Source organism: Squalius cephalus, assembly GCF_949319135.1.
Source record: "Squalius cephalus genome assembly, chromosome: 12".
NCBI lineage: Eukaryota > Metazoa > Chordata > Actinopteri > Cypriniformes > Leuciscidae > Squalius > Squalius cephalus.
Window position 1 is genome coordinate 1,298,884 of NC_137133.1, and position 22,813 is coordinate 1,321,696.

A 22,813-nucleotide genomic window follows, 5' to 3' on the forward strand; every position below is an offset into this window, starting at 1 on the left:
AGTCATTTAATAAAAAAAAACAAAAAAAAAAACTTTTTAACGACAAATGCTCATCTTGTGCCATCTCTGAGATGCGCCACGTATTACGTCATCCCGTTGGAAAGGTCAAGAAAAAGATAAAAATAATAATAATAATTACAATAGGTGCCTCCTCACCTTCGGTGCTTGGCCCCTAATAAATTAAAACAAAGATGTCGGACGATTTTGAAGTTGGAGAAAATGAGATGGAGTTTTTCGCCCTTCCCTCCTTTCTGAACCGGAGAACACAGACAAATAACTTAGATAGATGACGTGACTCGTGACCTTTCCATCGTGATGACGCAATGCGTGGCGTGCAGAGACTTTGAAACTGCATTGATTTGAACTTCAACATTCTGGTTGCCATTGAAGTCCATTGTGTGGAGAAAAATCCTGAAATGTTTTCCTCAAAAAACTTAATTTCTTTTCCACTGAAGAAAGAAAGACATGAACATCTTGGATGGCATTGGGGTGAGTAAATTATATAGTGAACTAATCCTTTAAGTCTAACACATGCAGTCTGACTGAGAGACTCACGAAAGCCTGCTGGAATTGCTCAATGCTCACTGGTTTTTATGGTGCACTGTGGGATAACTGTGACAATGGGACAGTGCTAAAGATGGAACTGGATAATATTCTGAATGTTCTGATCCAATCTGACTTCTGACCTGTAATGCTCCTGGATCATAATCATACACTGTTCTCTCTTTTAAAAAAAATGAAATGAACTGAACTTTCTTCAGCTGGACTGAGATGCTATTTTCTTCTGGAGACAAACTTTGTTGCATTATTCTCCTGTTATCTCTGTAAAGCTGCTGTGAAACACTCTGTGTTGTAAAAAGCGCTGTATAAATAAAGCTGACTTGACTAGAAATGCCACTGAATTAAGAGGCTGATGGAGACATCATAAAAAGAGCAATCACGGTGGACATCCGTTACGAAGGAATGAACTACTTATCCCATAAAACACTGGGAATGAAAGTGCGCCCATGTTTTACTCACAGGAATTACTAACGAGATTGCGACTTGTAAAAAGCATTCATGTCCTCGTAGAACTCGTACTTACAACTTGTAAACTCAGTATTTCCGGAGAGCTTCGACTTGTACCACCTGACCGCCGCAAACTCATTTTGTCATTGATAAATAAAGTCGTAATACGAGGCAGCGTGATATAATCAAATAGGAAAATATGTTTAATCCAACAATTATTATAGTAATGTATGCCAAAATATTCACAGATATAGAAATATGTGAGGGAGTGTAGGAGAGCGACTCGATTGCATCATTCACAGTGTTTTATAGATGCGTTGGGAGGATCGGATCTTGCACAACACCAGAACTCTACTGTTGCTCTCTACTCATCTTTCACTCATACTGAAGTTTTACAAATGAATTATTTAATATTTTAATGCTGAATGGATTTCACATGCACTGAAGATCTAAACCAGCACAACATCCTAGCGTCGTCTTGCATCTCTGAGATTAGAAACTACAGCGAGCGGGGCTTTCCTTCTTCTTCCTCCAGCTCTTCATAGTCCTTCTGGAGCAGTTCAGTAATAGTGTTTCTAATCTCAGTTTATTTGGGGGGAAATAAATGTAGGTTTTTTGAGATGATTTGTGGGCCTGCATCACCTGGAGGAGTGGTGAGTGTCCTGCCATACTCCAGACACCAGCCGACCGGGTGGATATAAGGACTGGTTGCATCACACCTGCAGAAAACAAGATGTGCACAACAAAACATTATCCTCTATTTCATGCAGTTTAAAAAAGATTAACATTCTGAATCCATTTTTTATTCATTAAAATTGAGCCCTTTAAATGCACACTTTGGAAAAATAAAATTCTTCTTTTTTGGACAGGAAACACACATTAAAATTATTACATAATATATGTGTGTGTACTGTAATTATATCATTATTTTTATATATATATGAAGAGTTCAGAGGCAAAAGCCTCTAAGTGCCATCTGACTGATTTTTATAAAGCTTGTATATTGAAATTCAATAATTTCACTTACATGACAATTAATAGGTCATTTGCATTGCCATTTAAGTGAAATTATTGATCTTAAATATACAAGCTTGATAAAAAAGATCATTCTAGAAGAAAATTTCAGATGGCACTTAGAGGCTGTTGCATCTGAACTCTTCATATACACACACATGCATGTATATATTTAAGAGTTATTTATTTCTATATAAAATATTTATATATAATATAGAAATATATATACAGTATATACATGCAAATATTTCTTAAATATATACATGCATGTGTATTTATATATACAAAATAATTATACACAGTACACACACACATATATTATGTAAACACAAACTAGCCCAGCACTAATTAAAATACATCAAAATACTTTAACAGAGCGAAATATTGATGTTTACACACGTTTACATCATAGTTCTCTAGACGAAAGCATCATTTCTATTCATTAGCGTGATCTGATGAGCATTAGTGGCTTCAGATGCTGTTTGTGCTGTCCAGTAGATCTGACACTGACAGTGTTGGGTCTCGGCTGGACGCTCGTGGAGAATCAGTGATCTAACAAGATCCAGATCACACATGGCCACCAACATCTGATGGTGAGATGGTGTAACAGAACTATGTGCCAAAACACACACCAATTCTTCTCAACTACTCAAATTGTGTTTGAATAAAGTGGAACAAATGTGTGTATGCGATGTTTGGGAGGTGTAGTGGGACGGTAATGCTGTGAGGAGACGTGCTGTCGCTGTCTCAGAGCTGTCAGATCTGATAGTGTGACTGAGCGAGAGAGAGAGAGAGAGAGAGAGAGAGAGAGAGAGAGAGAGAGAGAGAGAGAGGGGGAGAGAGAGGGAGAGAGAGAGAGGGAGAGAGAGAGAGAGAGAGAGAGGGAGAGAGAGAGAGAGAGAGAGAGAGAGAGAGAGAGAGAGAGAGAGAGAGAGAGAGAGAGAGAGAGAGAGAGAGAGAGACTCCTCTTCTCCTGAGTAATTCATGAGCAGCTAAAAGCTTTCTGCCTGCTCTATACAGGGGTCTGACACACACACACACACACACACACACACACACACACACACACACACACACACACACACACAGTCAGTCAAACACAGTCTCACACACACACACACACACAGAGAATGATAACTGGGTCACTGATAAGAATGAGAATGTGCATGTGTGTCCTCATGACTTACGACCGATATAATTAACGAGATCCTCAACTCAGTCATGTGATAGATGTATGCCTGTTCAGTTTCATCTATTTCATCACTATTTCATCACAATTTCAGCCAATATGTATGTTTGCAGAACTTGCATAGAATAAAAAATAACTCTACCCATAACTCATTCAAATTTAAATATGATGCTTTCATGTTGTTTTTGCCCCACATGGTTTCAATAAATGTTTTCATTATATTTCCCCTTATATCGGGTTAAAAGTTCAAACTTTGTGAAGAGAAAAGCCACAGTGATCAGTTTTTTTTAAAGACAATCCAATCCAAAGCATGAAAGAGAAATGTCATGGGTTATTAATATTTTATAAGAGTGATCTATGTGGTTAAATTGAGAGAAATGCCAAAACTTAATGATTCTACCAGAATTTCATTAATATGAATGTTTGGAAAAATATCCTGCTTTAGGATTAATGAGTAAAAATCACTTTCAGTACTTTACTATAACAACACTTACTGGTTTAGGGTTAAGAATCAGCTCTTTAAAAACATTCATGTGGTCATGCAAATGCATACGCAACGGCTTCAAGCAAGTTAGTGCATGTTTTGATAAAAAAAAAAAAAATTGTCATAAAATTAAAAAACAGAAGGAAAAAAAACTTTTGGGAAGGGACACAGCAGCAACACAACTCAGAGACACCGAGCTGTGGGTTTACCAGTAGTCATAGCCTTCATCCCAGTTGTCGAAGTGCACCAGGAAGCGGCTGTCCACCATGTCGGAGACCGTGGCGACACAGATGAACGAGGGGTTCTTCTTATCGATCGCCTCCAACTTCATCCCAATCCTGAACCCCGACGGCGTCACCGTCTGAGAAACACAACACACACATCCAATCATACACTCACACCAAACATGTTCAGACACCAGATATAGTTTCACTAGTGTGTGCAGGACACTATAGCTCATTTATGAAAGTGAGGAGAGCAAAATAAAGTAAACTGTGACATTTTATACACAAATATTATTCATACAGGGACTACCAGTGACATTTGGGACCAAAAAGTATTCAGACACTTTGACCTGAGCATGTTTTGCTGAAGTGTGTTTTCTTTAATTGCTAATGCGACCTTTAAACACCACAGACTGAACAAAGTGAAGTATCAACTGAGTTCATAACTCTGAGTTCTTGTCATATTTTATTACCATTTTCTAAACTATTGCGAATAAACTGTGATAATGTGAGAAATGTTGTCTGAATAAATGTTGGTTTGACTGTATCTGGAGCATGTCAGGATCCAATCAAATCCAGATGTTAAAACCAAGCATGTTATAATAATATAAGTGAAGTGTGTAGTGTAAGGTAAATGTGCTGAGGATGACAGTGTCTTGGTCTAGTGCAAGTGCTTTATTAAATGAAGTGAAACAGTGCCATCTAGTGGAAATGACACACGCACACACACACACACACACACACACACACACACACACACACACTCACCATGTTCTGGTTCTGGAAGAGGGCTTTGGGTGCCGTCTGTATTTTATTTAGTTTGATGAAGGAGGACCAGCTGAACTCTTCATCCTTCATCCCTACAGACACACAAACACAGGCCATGTGAGGAACAACACACACACACTGCTGCAGTCCAAGTCAACACACACATCACAACTTCAACGACACACACATTCATTATTAAAGAGTTTCAAAAGCATAATGCTTGTTCAAGAACAAGACAATGCACTACATTTTTTAGTAACACTTTACAGTAAGGTTCATTAGTTAACATTAGTTAACATGAGCTAATAATGAACTGCACGTATACAGCATTTATTAATCTTTGTTAATGTTAATTTCAACATTTACTAATGCATTATAAAAATCAAAGGTTGTATTTGTGAACATTAGTTAATGCACTGTGAACTAACATGAACAAACAATGAACAGCTGGATTTAACTAATGTTAACGAAGATTAATAAATACAGTAACAAATGTGTTGCTCATTGTTAGTACATGTTAGTAAATGCATTAATGAACCTTATTGTAAAGTGTTAACATTTTTTTTAAACCATATTTTGGACTAATTCAAAAACATCCTTTCCTGACCTAAATTTCAGGACAGAGAAAGTAACAGAGCATCTTGTGTTTCTGCTGTATTGCATTGCTGCCAACTTTTGAGCTGAGCTTGGAGTGAGATTTATGGATGGGGGGGGGGGGGGTCGTTATTGTCATAAGTGTATTGTGATTGTCAAAACATTTTAGTAACTAAACTGAATTTTATTAGGTTTAGTGTCAACATGTTACAATGTTTAAATGGTACAATTTCTGGTAAGCTACGTTTTGTTATTATTGCTTGACACAAATTTCACAATTTCATTTAAATTAAATTATTGTGATTTGATTTTTTATTGACTCATTTGGATAAATATTAGGTACACAAGATAGGCATTCATTTTTCTCAAGAAAAAAAACCTCACCTAATGATGTAAACATACAGAGAACCCTATTAGCTGGTGGTATTATTTAAGGTTAAAAATAACTCAAATGAAATATAATGCGTTTTTTTATTATAATAACAACTTTAGTAAAAGTAAAATAAAATACGTAAAGTAAAAATATAATAAATATGTAATACAGTACACATATTTAGCAAAATACTCTCTATAGCTCTTTTTTTCTAGCCAACTAACGTGCTATAGCCCATATTATAGTCATTAAAGGGCTTTCCTGAGGTAAATGTTATGTGACATGTTCTCCAGCTGTTTTATTGACCCTTTCCGCGGATGAAAAACACTAATTGATCGATATCATGTATGAGGAATATACATTTCGGTGAGTTGTACTGTATCTTTCAACAGTGTTCGTGTTTATGTCACATGCCCGTCCTGTCTTGTGCTGCACATGGGTGTTTTGTTATTTTGGGCCATGTGCTCATGTCATTGTCTGATCCCTCCCCCTTGTTATCTGATTATTGTTTGAGTTCTTCCACCTGTTCCCTCTTGATTAGTTCCCTTTATAAGTCCCCTCTTGTTTGCAGTCTGTGTCGGTTCGTTGTCTAATGTTTCCCGTACCCTGTGATTCCCTAGTAAGTTTATGTTCTGTTTTTGGTTTGTATTTCCCCCTCGTGGGTTTTGTTTTTGTATTTGTTTTTCTTTTAATAATAAACTATCATTCTCCCGCACTTTTTGTATTATATTTAACCGTGACAGTTTATTTATTATTAGCTAGTAGAGATGATCGGGTCACGTGCGCTAGGGATCTGTTACGTCACATTTACAAGCGCCAAAACGGTATTTATTGTTTTAATTTCGTAATAAAATTGACAGAATCTGAGAGCAGAGATTTTTTTATATCATAAGTAACTGCTCTGTCTAGTCCGTCAGTCTCCATGTCCTCTTTGCTTCGCGATTTTTCTGTGCGTGAGAAAATGGATGTGTGGCGTGAGAGCGTGTGAAAAGTGTCAATCGCGTTAGAGTCTCACGGTGAAAGCTCTGTGTGTTGTGATCATGTGATTAACGCTGATTCTGGATTGGCCATTGAACTGGGGGCGGGGCGGGGCGGGGCGGGGCGGGGCGGGGGGGGGGGCGTTCGTCTGTTATAGGACAACTTAGTTTCAATAAACGAGCAGACACTGATTAGCTATTTGATCGCCTAAATAAAAAAAAAAATTTTTTATATTTGTGTAGTGTTCAATGTTGTTATCGATAGAGACGCGGACGGGGTATTATTTCGTCCGCATCCGCACCAACGTTTTTTGACCAAATTTCAAAGCCGCACCCGCCCGCCATCCGCTGATTGTTTTGCGGTCTATGGACGATGCAATGCTCTGCTGATGCGAGCCGCAAGAAAGCCCTTGTCTGTTCTAGAAAGGATGCAGCAAAGATATTTAATGCTAATGTATGAGGCATAGGCCTACGCTGAGTTTCATTCATTTACGACGAGATGCGCTATAGTTCACACAATGCAATGCAAGTGAACGCGGCGCACCGGCGCCTCCATGTCACGGTTATTATATTGTCATTTGCTTTTTATTTATTAGATACGTGCAATTGGTTGATGAAACATTTATTAAAATTAAGATACAATTTGTACAAAACGAAATTCGCTTTAAAGAAAGGCTTTCTAAAGAAAAACTTAATGAAGTGGTAAAAATTATGTCTGGCGATTTACAAAACAAAACTTGCGTTGGTACTTGGCAAAGAATCAAATACAGTTGGAAACGACGTAGACCATTAATGACACAGACTGTTAACAATTGTTTTTAATTAGTGTTTAAACATTCTCTATGATAAAAAATGTTTGTAAAAAATATTTTAATAACACGGTTTTGGCGGTTATAGAGATCTAATGACGGTGTTCGACTATAACCATCTCACGGTTATATACTAACTGTCACACCCCTACATTGAACACATATCGGGTATTCTGTGAGTTACTGGTGTCTCTTGCCTTTAGGTGGATGCAACTTGTGTCCGGTTTTCTCACACCATCCCGCTGGGTGGATGTCGGGAGAGTTGGAGTTCACCCAAAAGTCATAGCAGTCCGAATACTTCTCGAAATGCAGTCTGATTCGATGTCCCAACACCTGCAGAAATGCAAAGATTCTGTGAAAAGTAGAACATCATATTCCTCTTTCTGCATCTGCTATTAGAGTAGTGTTGTTACCTCCGCGATGGTGAGGACGCAGTACATGGACGGGTGTTCGGGGTCGATGCCCTCCAGCCTCATGCCAACCCTGAAGCCGTTCTTACACTGCGGAAATGACTGATACTGCGCACACACACGCACACACACACACACACACACACAGAGAGAGAGTCCAGTCACACACTCCTTATACAGCTAGAGATGCACCAGCATACAAATGCTCACTAATACAGTGCATTCAGAAAATCTCAAAAAATGTTCACATGTTGTGATGTTGCAGCATTAGGCCATGTGCGTTTGTAGTCACATGCCAGGCGCTCTCCTGAAAACACCCAGCTTCAGGCGCTTGAGAGCGCGTCATAAGCCCCTTTCACACAGCAATCCCCGTAAATTACCAGAACAACTTTTACCGGTCAATTCAAAATGTCAAAATTGTCAATTTTATTTGTATAGCACAATTAATCACAACCTAGTTTGACCAATGTGCTGCACAATAAAAACATAACAATAAGACAATACAATATATTTAATAAAAACACAATGCAAAATAACTTCCTCATTAATTATATGCCAAATAAAAAAAAACAATTTTTAACTTAGATTTAAAGACAGACAGCGATGATGCAGATCTAACACAGAGATCGCACAGTCTAAAAGTTGTGTGTGTGCCGTTCTGGCTCTTTACCGGTAACAGACCATCACACATCAGCTCCAAAACACCCATAAACTCTGTGATGATGTCATTAACCGTAAGTTATGCCTTGCTCCTGAAGAAGGCTAGTTATTTCATCATACGTGACAGTATCGCTAACTGTTCCTCTGAGTTGTTGACAAATCTATCACTCCGATTTGAAGACATTTGTAAACAGTGCTGAGTAAACGCATCATCTGCGTCATCATTTAATGAACGGCCCAGACCTGTTGCTCTTTCAACGGCTTCTGATTGGCCCAAATCACTTCTTACATCAGCTGACCTCGTACGTGCAAAATACCGGTAATCTTCATTCCGCCTTCACACAGCGCATATAGCAGTAATTTACTGGTAATGTTACAACTTCCAATTCTATTGCCGAAGAACCAATTTACCAGTATATTTGAAGAGGTCCTTTTCACACATGATCTGTTACTGGTAATTTACCAGTAAAGACTATGGGCCCTATCTCACACCCAGCGCAATTGACTTCGTACAGCGACACATGTTTCATTCCTATTTTGCACCCGCGCACAGCGGACTTTTCCCTCCACAGACGCACGTCGGTAAATTAGGGAATGAACTTGCGCTCCCGGGGGCGGTTCAGCGAAAAGAGGAGGCGTGTTCCGGCGCAAACGTTCCCTGGTGCTATTTTGCAGTTTCAGAAAACAATTCCGCCACTGACCAGGAGAAACCGAGTCTAAAGTCAGTGGCGCGTTGCGCATGTTATTCAGATGCTATTTTAAGGGCGCATGCTTGGCCATAATCAATGTAGCGTGTGCACAACGCACACACACACTTTACTTCTCTCATCTACACAGACGCAGTTCACATTTTTGCAAATCATACATTATTACAAGGAAAAATATTACCACAGGAGGGAAATCATTGTTGTGTCCATGAAGATGTGAAAAATAGGCATAATCTAGCTTACACATTTACCCAAATTATCATACGCCTGTTTAACCAAAGCTAATCTGTGTGTGTTTCTCCATCCCCAATGTCACTTCTCTGTGTTTTACGGCCCTGACGAGAACGTCGGTCTCCTCGGCTGTGAACCGCTCCTGGCAAATCCGCCGTTATAATAGCAATCCGCCATGGAACAAGCGCGCCTGCTCTTAAAGGGAATGTGAGATGTCGCTCTGATTGGTTTATTTCACGTTACGCCCAAACCACACCTATGAGTAATGAAGCGACTTCAGACCAACACATTTTAGATTTGCGTCCACAAAGTTACTTGCGTTTTGCGTTTGATACTTGCGTTTCAGATCGTTAAAATAGGGCCCTGTATGTGTGAAAGGGGCCATAGTTTGTTTCTGAATGTCAAAATGTGTCGATTTTCTCTGACTCGTTTTAAATAGCTTTGTTGTGTCATTGTGCTTGTTGTTGCCATTGTACGAGCAGGATATGTGGCGGTTGGTCATGTGGTATTTCCCCAAAGCCACTTGTTGAAGTCAAGCCTGCAAGGCTAGCAAAAACGTGTGTAACGCCTGCTAACGCTGTGGTGCGCAGGGAAGGAGACCAGAAGCCACTATTTAATGGATGTCAATGGAGGCTTCACTGCACTGAATAAACCACTTCTGTGTGAAAACGGCTCATCATTTAATGAATCGCCAGCCCATCAGCTAATCTTCAACATGCTAGCTCTTAAAACATTCGTTTTGGATTTATCTATTATTCGAGTTTACACTGAAAAAATGCTGTTTTATAAGAGTAGTCACAGACAATTGCGTGACGTGTGATTGACTGTCGTACAACTCAACTGAAATTCAATGACGTCAAGGCTGTAATGTGATCAAAGTTTGCTACGGACACTCATATCTCCCAATAATAAGACCATCTCTGATTTGTCCCGCTCCTCCTGCACTGTGATTGGATGGCTGTGTAACAAATGACAGACATGAGTGCTACATTTTTCCTAAGTTTTTCCCAAGTTGAACATTTTAAACTCTGAGCATCAGGAATAAAACGCTCAACACTTACACTGCTGCCGTTTTTAAATACGCAGCGCTCCCATTAAAAAACACTGAAAAAATTTTGGGGAAAATTCTTTGGTGGACAGTGGACACACAGCCATATTGTTATGAACTGCTCCGAGACACGAAGGTTGAGGATCTAAATGCAGTTTACTAAAGTAAATCAAAATCGTAATCAGAATCCAGGCAAAGGTCATACACAGGCAAGCAATCCAAACAAACAGACAAAACCAGAGGGTGAGGCAGGAACGGGAAAACCAGGACACGGGCAGAGATCAAAAACCAGGAACAATGACAACAAAGGAAACACTCAGAAATGCAGTGGAATAACATACAAGACTTCGCCGGGAATGATGAGGTGAACCAGGCTTATATGGGGTGAACTAAACAATATAATGAGACACAGGTGAATGTGATAATCAGGGATGATGAGTCCGGGCAGTGAATTATGGGAAATGTAGTTGTGAGTGAATAATGATAGTCTGATAGTCCGTTACACATATGCTGAAATGATCAAATTAATCTACACTTCATAACCTAAATGACAAAACAAAAACAAGATTTGTGATAACTTTGCACATTTATTAAAACGAAGAAACTGAACCCTAACTTTTTTTATGTTACGGCCAACAACCAATACGATGAACTGATCTACTGAGCCGAAGAGAGCACACGTCACTCCTCTCCTCACAGTTGCTGCTCGCATCAAATTCAAGTCACTGATGTTTGCCTACAGAACAACCACTGGCTCTGCCTTTTACCTAAACCAGAGAATGTCTAATAAGGGGAGAACTTCCAATCTCAGTGAACTTCCGGCTTCTGAACTGGTTGCAGTTCCACTCTGGCTCCACATGAGGGCGCTCACAGGACGAGTGCAGAATGAATGGAGGTCTATGGCGCTATACCCCTCAAAATCCACTTTTCTCAGGATATAATTTTTTGTCTAGTAATTTGAATGTTGTATTCGAAAGGAGATGCAAAGAAATTACACATTGCTGGGTGTTAAATTTAGGTGTTAGAGTCACTTATTTGCTTTAAAAAGTCTTTTAAAATGTCAGTGACGTCATACACATCGTACGACCAGAGATACTGCTTTACGCCAATCCTTTAGTCACTTTGGTGCTTTCGCGCTCTGCACTTTCTTTTCTCTCGAGGCATCGCCAACACAGCTGACACAGGGAAACACACAACACAGCTGACACAGGGAAACACAACACAGCCGACACAGGTAAACACACAACACAGCTGACACAGGGAAACACAACACAGCCGACACAGGTAAACACACAACACAGCTGACACAGGTAAACACACAACACAGCTGACACAGGGAAACACACAACACAGCTGACACAGGGAAACACACAACACAGCTGACACAGGGAAACACACAACACAGCTGACACAGGGAAACACACAACACAGCCGACACAGGGAAACACACAACACAGCCGACACAGGTAAACACACAACACAGCTGACACAGGGAAACACACAACACAGCTGACACAGGGAAACACACAACACAGCTGACACAGGGAAACACACAACACAGCCGACACAGGGAAACACACAACACAGCCGACACAGGGAAACACACAACACAGCCGACACAGGGAAACACACAACACAGCCGACACAGGCAAACACACAACACAGCCGACACAGGGAAACACACAACACAGCCGACACAGGTAAACACACAACACAGCCGACACAGGCAAACACACAACACAGCCGACACAGGCAAACACACAACACAGCCGACACAGGTAAACACACAACACAGCCGACACAGGTAAACACACAACACAGCTGACACAGGGAAACACACAACACAGCTGACACAGGGAAACACACAACACAGCTGACACAGGGAAACACACAACACAGCCGACACAGGGAAACACACAACACAGCCGACACAGGGAAACACACAACACAGCTGACACAGCTAAACACACAACACAGCCGACACAGGTAAACACACAACACAGCCGACACAGGGAAACACACAACACAGCCGACACAGGTAAACACACAACACAGCCGACACAGGTAAACACACAACACAGCCGACACAGGTAAACACACAACACAGCTGACACAGGTAAACACACAACACAGCTGACACAGGGAAACACACAACACAGCCAACACAGGTAAACACAGAACACAGCCGACACAGGGAAACACACAACACAGCCGACACAGGGAAACACACAACACAGCCGACACAGGGAAACACACAACACAGCCGACACAGGGAAACACACAACACAGCCGACACAGGTAAACACACAACACAGCCGACACAGGTAAACACACAACACAGCTGACACAGGGAAACACACAACACAGCTGACACAGGTAAACACACAACACAGCCGACACAGGTAAACACACAACACAGCCGACACAGGGAAACACACAACACAGCCGACACAGGGAAACACACAACACAGCTGACACAGGGAAACACACAACACAGCTGACACAGGGAAACACACAACACAGCCGACACAGGGAAACACACAACACAGCCGACACAGGTAAACACACAACACAGCTGACACAGGGAAACACACAACACAGCTGACACAGGGAAACACACAACACAGCCGACACAGGGAAACACACAACACAGCCGACACAGGGAAACACACAACACAGCCGACACAGGCAAACACACAACACAGCCGACACAGGGAAACACACAACACAGCCGACACAGGTAAACACACAACACAGCCGACACAGGCAAACACACAACACAGCCGACACAGGTAAACACACAACACAGCCGACACAGGTAAACACACAACACAGCCGACACAGGGAAACACACAACACAGCTGACACAGGGAAACACACAACACAGCTGACACAGGGAAACACACAACACAGCTGACACAGGGAAACACACAACACAGCTGACACAGGGAAACACACAACACAGCCGACACACAGCTAAACACACAACACAGCTGACACAGGTAAACACACAACACAGCTGACACAGGGAATCACACAACACAGCTGACACAGGGAAACACACAACACAGCCGACACAGGCAAACACACAACACAGCCGACACAGGTAAACACACAACACAGCCGACACAGGCAAACACACAACACAGCCGACACAGGCAAACACACAACACAGCTGACACAGGCAAACACACAACACAGCTGACACAGGGAAACACACAACACAGCCGACACAGGGAAACACACAACACAGCCGACACAGGCAAACACACAACACAGCTGACACAGGCAAACACACAACACAGCTGACACAGGCAAACACACAACACAGCTGACACAGGCAAACACACAACACAACTGACACAGGCAAACACACAACACAGCTGACACAGGCAAACACACAACACAGCCGACACAGGCAAACACACAACACAGCTGACACAGGCAAACACACAACACAGCCGACACAGGCAAACACACAACACAGCTGACACAGGCAAACACACAACACAACTGACACAGGCAAACACACAACACAGCTGACAACACAGCTGACACAGGCAAACACACAACACAGCTGACACAGGCAAACACACAACACAGCCGACACAGGCAAACACACAACACAGCTGACACAGGCAAACACACAACACAGCTGACACAGGGAAACACACAACACAGCCGACACAGGCAAACACACAACACAGCCGACACAGGGAAACACACAACACAGCCGACACAGGGAAACACACAACACAGCCGACACAGGTAAACACACAACACAGCCGACACAGGTAAACACACAACACAGCCGACACAGGGAAACACACAACACAGCCGACACAGGTAAACACACAACACAGCCGACACAGGTAAACACACAACACAGCCGACACAGGTAAACACACAACACAGCTGACACAGGTAAACACACAACACAGCTGACACAGGGAAACACACAACACAGCCAACACAGGTAAACACAGAACACAGCCGACACAGGGAAACACACAACACAGCCGACACAGGGAAACACACAACACAGCCGACACAGGGAAACACACAACACAGCCGACACAGGGAAACACACAACACAGCCGACACAGGTAAACACACAACACAGCCGACACAGGTAAACACACAACACAGCTGACACAGGGAAACACACAACACAGCCGACACAGGTAAACACACAACACAGCCGACACAGGTAAACACACAACACAGCCGACACAGGGAAACACACAACACAGCCGACACAGGGAAACACACAACACAGCTGACACAGGGAAACACACAACACAGCTGACACAGGGAAACACACAACACAGCCGACACAGGGAAACACACAACACAGCCGACACAGGTAAACACACAACACAGCTGACACAGGGAAACACACAACACAGCTGACACAGGGAAACACACAACACAGCCGACACAGGGAAACACACAACACAGCCGACACAGGGAAACACACAACACAGCCGACACAGGCAAACACACAACACAGCCGACACAGGGAAACACACAACACAGCCGACACAGGTAAACACACAACACAGCCGACACAGGCAAACACACAACACAGCCGACACAGGTAAACACACAACACAGCCGACACAGGTAAACACACAACACAGCCGACACAGGGAAACACACAACACAGCTGACACAGGGAAACACACAACACAGCTGACACAGGGAAACACACAACACAGCTGACACAGGGAAACACACAACACAGCTGACACAGGGAAACACACAACACAGCCGACACACAGCTAAACACACAACACAGCTGACACAGGTAAACACACAACACAGCTGACACAGGGAATCACACAACACAGCCGACACAGGGAAACACACAACACAGCCGACACAGGCAAACACACAACACAGCCGACACAGGTAAACACACAACACAGCCGACACAGGCAAACACACAACACAGCCGACACAGGCAAACACACAACACAGCTGACACAGGCAAACACACAACACAGCTGACACAGGGAAACACACAACACAGCCGACACAGGGAAACACACAACACAGCCGACACAGGCAAACACACAACACAGCTGACACAGGCAAACACACAACACAGCTGACACAGGCAAACACACAACACAGCTGACACAGGCAAACACACAACACAACTGACACAGGCAAACACACAACACAGCTGACACAGGCAAACACACAACACAGCCGACACAGGCAAACACACAACACAGCTGACACAGGCAAACACACAACACAGCCGACACAGGCAAACACACAACACAGCTGACACAGGCAAACACACAACACAACTGACACAGGCAAACACACAACACAGCTGACAACACAGCTGACACAGGCAAACACACAACACAGCTGACACAGGCAAACACACAACACAGCCGACACAGGCAAACACACAACACAGCTGACACAGGCAAACACACAACACAGCTGACACAGGGAAACACACAACACAGCCGACACAGGCAAACACACAACACAGCCGACACAGGGAAACACACAACACAGCCGACACAGGGAAACACACAACACAGCCGACACAGGTAAACACACAACACAGCTGACACAGGGAAACACACAACACAGCTGACACAGGGAAACACACAACACAGCCGACACAGGGAAACACACAACACAGCCGACACAGGGAAACACACAACACAGCCGACACAGGCAAACACACAACACAGCCGACACAGGGAAACACACAACACAGCCGACACAGGTAAACACACAACACAGCCGACACAGGCAAACACACAACACAGCCGACACAGGTAAACACACAACACAGCCGACACAGGTAAACACACAACACAGCCGACACAGGGAAACACACAACACAGCTGACACAGGGAAACACACAACACAGCTGACACAGGGAAACACACAACACAGCTGACACAGGGAAACACACAACACAGCTGACACAGGGAAACACACAACACAGCCGACACACAGCTAAACACACAACACAGCTGACACAGGTAAACACACAACACAGCTGACACAGGGAATCACACAACACAGCTGACACAGGGAAACACACAACACAGCCGACACAGGCAAACACACAACACAGCCGACACAGGTAAACACACAACACAGCCGACACAGGCAAACACACAACACAGCCGACACAGGCAAACACACAACACAGCCGACACAGGCAAACACACAACACAGCTGACACAGGGAAACACACAACACAGCCGACACAGGGAAACACACAACACAGCCGACACAGGCAAACACACAACACAGCTGACACAGGCAAACACACAACACAGCTGACACAGGCAAACACACAACACAGCTGACACAGGCAAACACACAACACAACTGACACAGGCAAACACACAACACAGCTGACACAGGCAAACACACAACACAGCCGACACAGGCAAACACACAACACAGCTGACACAGGCAAACACACAACACAGCCGACACAGGCAAACACACAACACAGCTGACACAGGCAAACACACAACACAACTGACACAGGCAAACACACAACACAGCTGACAACACAGCTGACACAGGCAAACACACAACACAGCCGACACAGGCAAACACACAACACAGCCGACACAGGCAAACACACAACACAGCTGACACAGGCAAACACACAACACAGCTGACACAGGGAAACACACAACACAGCCGACACAGGCAAACACACAACACAGCCGACACAGGCAAACACACAACACAGCCGACACAGGCAAACACACAACACAGCTGACACAGGGAAACACACAACACAGCCGACACAGGCAAACACACAACACAGCTGACACAGGTAAACACACAACACAGCCGACACAGGTAAACACACAACACAGCCGACACAGGTAAACACACAACATAGCTGACACAGGGAAACACACAACACAGCTGACACAGGGAAACACACAACACAGCCGACACAGGCAAACACACAACACAGCCGACACAGGCAAACACACAACACAGCCGACACAGGGAAACACACAACACAGCTGACACAGGTAAACACACAACACAGCTAACACAGGTAAACACACAACACAGCCGACACAGGTAAACACACAACACAGCCGACACAGGCAAACACACAACACAGCCGACACAGGCAAACACACAACACAGCCGACACAGGCAAACACACAACACAGCCGACACAGGGAAACACACAACACAGCCGACACAGGGAAACACACAACACAGCCGACACAGGGAAACACACAACACAGCCGACACAGGCAAACACACAACACAGCCGACACAGGGAAACACACAACACAGCCGACACAGGTAAACACACAACACAGCCGACACAGGCAAACACACAACACAGCCGACACAGGTAAACACACAACACAGCCGACACAGGTAAACACACAACACAGCCGACACAGGGAAACACACAACACAGCTGACACAGGGAAACACACAACACAGCTGACACAGGGAAACACACAACACAGCTGACACAGGGAAACACACAACACAGCTGACACAGGGAAACACACAACACAGCCGACACACAGCTAAACACACAACACAGCTGACACAGGTAAACACACAACACAGCTGACACAGGGAATCACACAACACAGCCGACACAGGCAAACACACAACACAGCCGACACAGGTAAACACACAACACAGCCGACACAGGCAAACACACAACACAGCCGACACAGGCAAACACACAACACAGCTGACACAGGCAAACACACAACACAGCTGACACAGGGAAACACACAACACAGCCGACACAGGGAAACACACAACACAGCCGACACAGGCAAACACACAACACAGCTGACACAGGCAAACACACAACACAGCTGACACAGGCAAACACACAACACAGCTGACACAGGCAAACACACAACACAACTGACACAGGCAAACACACAACACAGCTGACACAGGCAAACACACAACACAGCCGACACAGGCAAACACACAACACAGCTGACACAGGCAAACACACAACACAGCCGACACAGGCAAACACACAACACAGCTGACACAGGCAAACACACAACACAACTGACACAGGCAAACACACAACACAGCTGACAACACAGCTGACACAGGCAAACACACAACACAGCCGACACAGGCAAACACACAACACAGCCGACACAGGCAAACACACAACACAGCTGACACAGGCAAACACACAACACAGCTGACACAGGGAAACACACAACACAGCCGACACAGGCAAACACACAACACAGCCGACACAGGGAAACACACAACACAGCCGACACAGGGAAACACACAACACAGCTGACACAGGGAAACACACAACACAGCTGACACAGGGAAACACACAACACAGCCGACACAGGGAAACACACAACACAGCCGACACAGGTAAACACACAACACAGCTGACACAGGGAAACACACAACACAGCTGACACAGGGAAACACACAACACAGCCGACACAGGGAAACACACAACACAGCCGACACAGGGAAACACACAACACAGCCGACACAGGCAAACACACAACACAGCCGACACAGGGAAACACACAACACAGCCGACACAGGTAAACACACAACACAGCCGACACAGGCAAACACACAACACAGCCGACACAGGTAAACACACAACACAGCCGACACAGGTAAACACACAACACAGCCGACACAGGGAAACACACAACACAGCTGACACAGGGAAACACACAACACAGCTGACACAGGGAAACACACAACACAGCTGACACAGGGAAACACACAACACAGCTGACACAGGGAAACACACAACACAGCCGACACACAGCTAAACACACAACACAGCTGACACAGGTAAACACACAACACAGCTGACACAGGGAATCACACAACACAGCTGACACAGGGAAACACACAACACAGCCGACACAGGCAAACACACAACACAGCCGACACAGGTAAACACACAACACAGCCGACACAGGCAAACACACAACACAGCCGACACAGGCAAACACACAACACAGCTGACACAGGCAAACACACAACACAGCTGACACAGGGAAACACACAACACAGCCGACACAGGGAAACACACAACACAGCCGACACAGGCAAACACACAACACAGCTGACACAGGCAAACACACAACACAGCTGACACAGGCAAACACACAACACAGCTGACACAGGCAAACACACAACACAACTGACACAGGCAAACACACAACACAGCTGACACAGGCAAACACACAACACAGCCGACACAGGCAAACACACAACACAGCTGACACAGGCAAACACACAACACAGCCGACACAGGCAAACACACAACACAGCTGACACAGGCAAACACACAACACAACTGACACAGGCAAACACACAACACAGCTGACAACACAGCTGACACAGGCAAACACACAACACAGCTGACACAGGCAAACACACAACACAGCCGACACAGGCAAACACACAACACAGCTGACACAGGCAAACACACAACACAGCTGACACAGGGAAACACACAACACAGCCGACACAGGCAAACACACAACACAGCCGACACAGGCAAACACACAACACAGCCGACACAGGGAAACACACAACACAGCCGACACAGGGAAACACACAACACAGCCGACACAGGTAAACACACAACACAGCCGACACAGGGAAACACACAACACAGCCGACACAGGTAAACACACAACACAGCCGACACAGGTAAACACACAACACAGCCGACACAGGTAAACACACAACACAGCTGACACAGGTAAACACACAACACAGCTGACACAGGGAAACACACAACACAGCCAACACAGGTAAACACAGAACACAGCCGACACAGGGAAACACACAACACAGCCGACACAGGGAAACACACAACACAGCCGACACAGGGAAACACACAACACAGCCGACACAGGGAAACACACAACACAGCCGACACAGGTAAACACACAACACAGCCGACACAGGTAAACACACAACACAGCCGACACAGGGAAACACACAACACAGCCGACACAGGTAAACACACAACACAGCCGACACAGGTAAACACACAACACAGCCGACACAGGGAAACACACAACACAGCCGACACAGGGAAACACACAACACAGCTGACACAGGGAAACACACAACACAGCTGACACAGGGAAACACACAACACAGCCGACACAGGGAAACACACAACACAGCCGACACAGGTAAACACACAACACAGCTGACACAGGGAAACACACAACACAGCTGACACAGGGAAACACACAACACAGCCGACACAGGGAAACACACAACACAGCCGACACAGGGAAACACACAACACAGCCGACACAGGCAAACACACAACACAGCCGACACAGGGAAACACACAACACAGCCGACACAGGTAAACACACAACACAGCCGACACAGGCAAACACACAACACAGCCGACACAGGTAAACACACAACACAGCCGACACAGGTAAACACACAACACAGCCGACACAGGGAAACACACAACACAGCTGACACAGGGAAACACACAACACAGCTGACACAGGGAAACACACAACACAGCTGACACAGGGAAACACACAACACAGCTGACACAGGGAAACACACAACACAGCCGACACACAGCTAAACACACAACACAGCTGACACAGGTAAACACACAACACAGCTGACACAGGGAATCACACAACACAGCCGACACAGGGAAACACACAACACAGCCGACACAGGCAAACACACAACACAGCCGACACAGGTAAACACACAACACAGCCGACACAGGCAAACACACAACACAGCCGACACAGGCAAACACACAACACAGCTGACACAGGCAAACACACAACACAGCCGACACAGGGAAACACACAACACAGCCGACACAGGGAAACACACAACACAGCCGACACAGGCAAACACACAACACAGCTGACACAGGCAAACACACAACACAGCTGACACAGGCAAACACACAACACAGCTGACACAGGCAAACACACAACACAACTGACACAGGCAAACACACAACACAGCTGACACAGGCAAACACACAACACAGCCGACACAGGCAAACACACAACACAGCTGACACAGGCAAACACACAACACAGCCGACACAGGCAAACACACAACACAGCTGACACAGGCAAACACACAACACAACTGACACAGGCAAACACACAACACAGCTGACAACACAGCTGACACAGGCAAACACACAACACAGCTGACACAGGCAAACACACAACACAGCCGACACAGGCAAACACACAACACAGCTGACACAGGCAAACACACAACACAGCTGACACAGGGAAACACACAACACAGCCGACACAGGCAAACACACAACACAGCCGACACAGGGAAACACACAACACAGCCGACACAGGGAAACACACAACACAGCCGACACAGGTAAACACACAACACAGCTGACACAGGGAAACACACAACACAGCCGACACAGGTAAACACACAACACAGCTGACACAGGGAAACACACAACACAGCCGACACAGGGAAACACACAACACAGCCGACACAGGGAAACACACAACACAGCCGACACAGGGAAACACACAACACAGCCGACACAGGCAAACACACAACACAGCCGACACAGGGAAACACACAACACAGCCGACACAGGTAAACACACAACACAGCCGACACAGGCAAACACACAACACAGCCGACACAGGTAAACACACAACACAGCCGACACAGGTAAACACACAACACAGCCGACACAGGGAAACACACAACACAGCTGACACAGGGAAACACACAACACAGCTGACACAGGGAAACACACAACACAGCTGACACAGGGAAACACACAACACAGCTGACACAGGGAAACACACAACACAGCCGACACACAGCTAAACACACAACACAGCTGACACAGGTAAACACACAACACAGCTGACACAGGGAATCACACAACACAGCTGACACAGGGAAACACACAACACAGCCGACACAGGCAAACACACAACACAGCCGACACAGGTAAACACACAACACAGCCGACACAGGCAAACACACAACACAGCCGACACAGGCAAACACACAACACAGCTGACACAGGCAAACACACAACACAGCCGACACAGGGAAACACACAACACAGCCGACACAGGGAAACACACAACACAGCCGACACAGGCAAACACACAACACAGCTGACACAGGCAAACACACAACACAGCTGACACAGGCAAACACACAACACAGCTGACACAGGCAAACACACAACACAACTGACACAGGCAAACACACAACACAGCTGACACAGG

General features: G+C 45.1%; 1 protein-coding gene across 2 annotated transcripts in view; it reads right to left on the bottom strand.

The window, feature by feature from the left end:
* Positions 1–22,813, bottom strand: part of l3mbtl3 (L3MBTL histone methyl-lysine binding protein 3) — a gene marked incomplete at its 5' end in the record, with an annotated part of 92,515 nt that overhangs the window by 48,255 nt on the left and 21,447 nt on the right. For both annotated transcript variants that reach the window (XM_079887536.1, XM_079887535.1), the window contains 5 exons: positions 1,651–1,727; positions 3,905–4,056; positions 4,688–4,779; positions 7,638–7,773; positions 7,854–7,958. In XM_079887536.1, the coding sequence (XP_079743662.1) occupies positions 1,651–1,727; positions 3,905–4,056; positions 4,688–4,779; positions 7,638–7,773; positions 7,854–7,958 (562 nt within the window). The remainder of the gene's footprint in view (positions 1–1,650; positions 1,728–3,904; positions 4,057–4,687; positions 4,780–7,637; positions 7,774–7,853; positions 7,959–22,813) is intronic.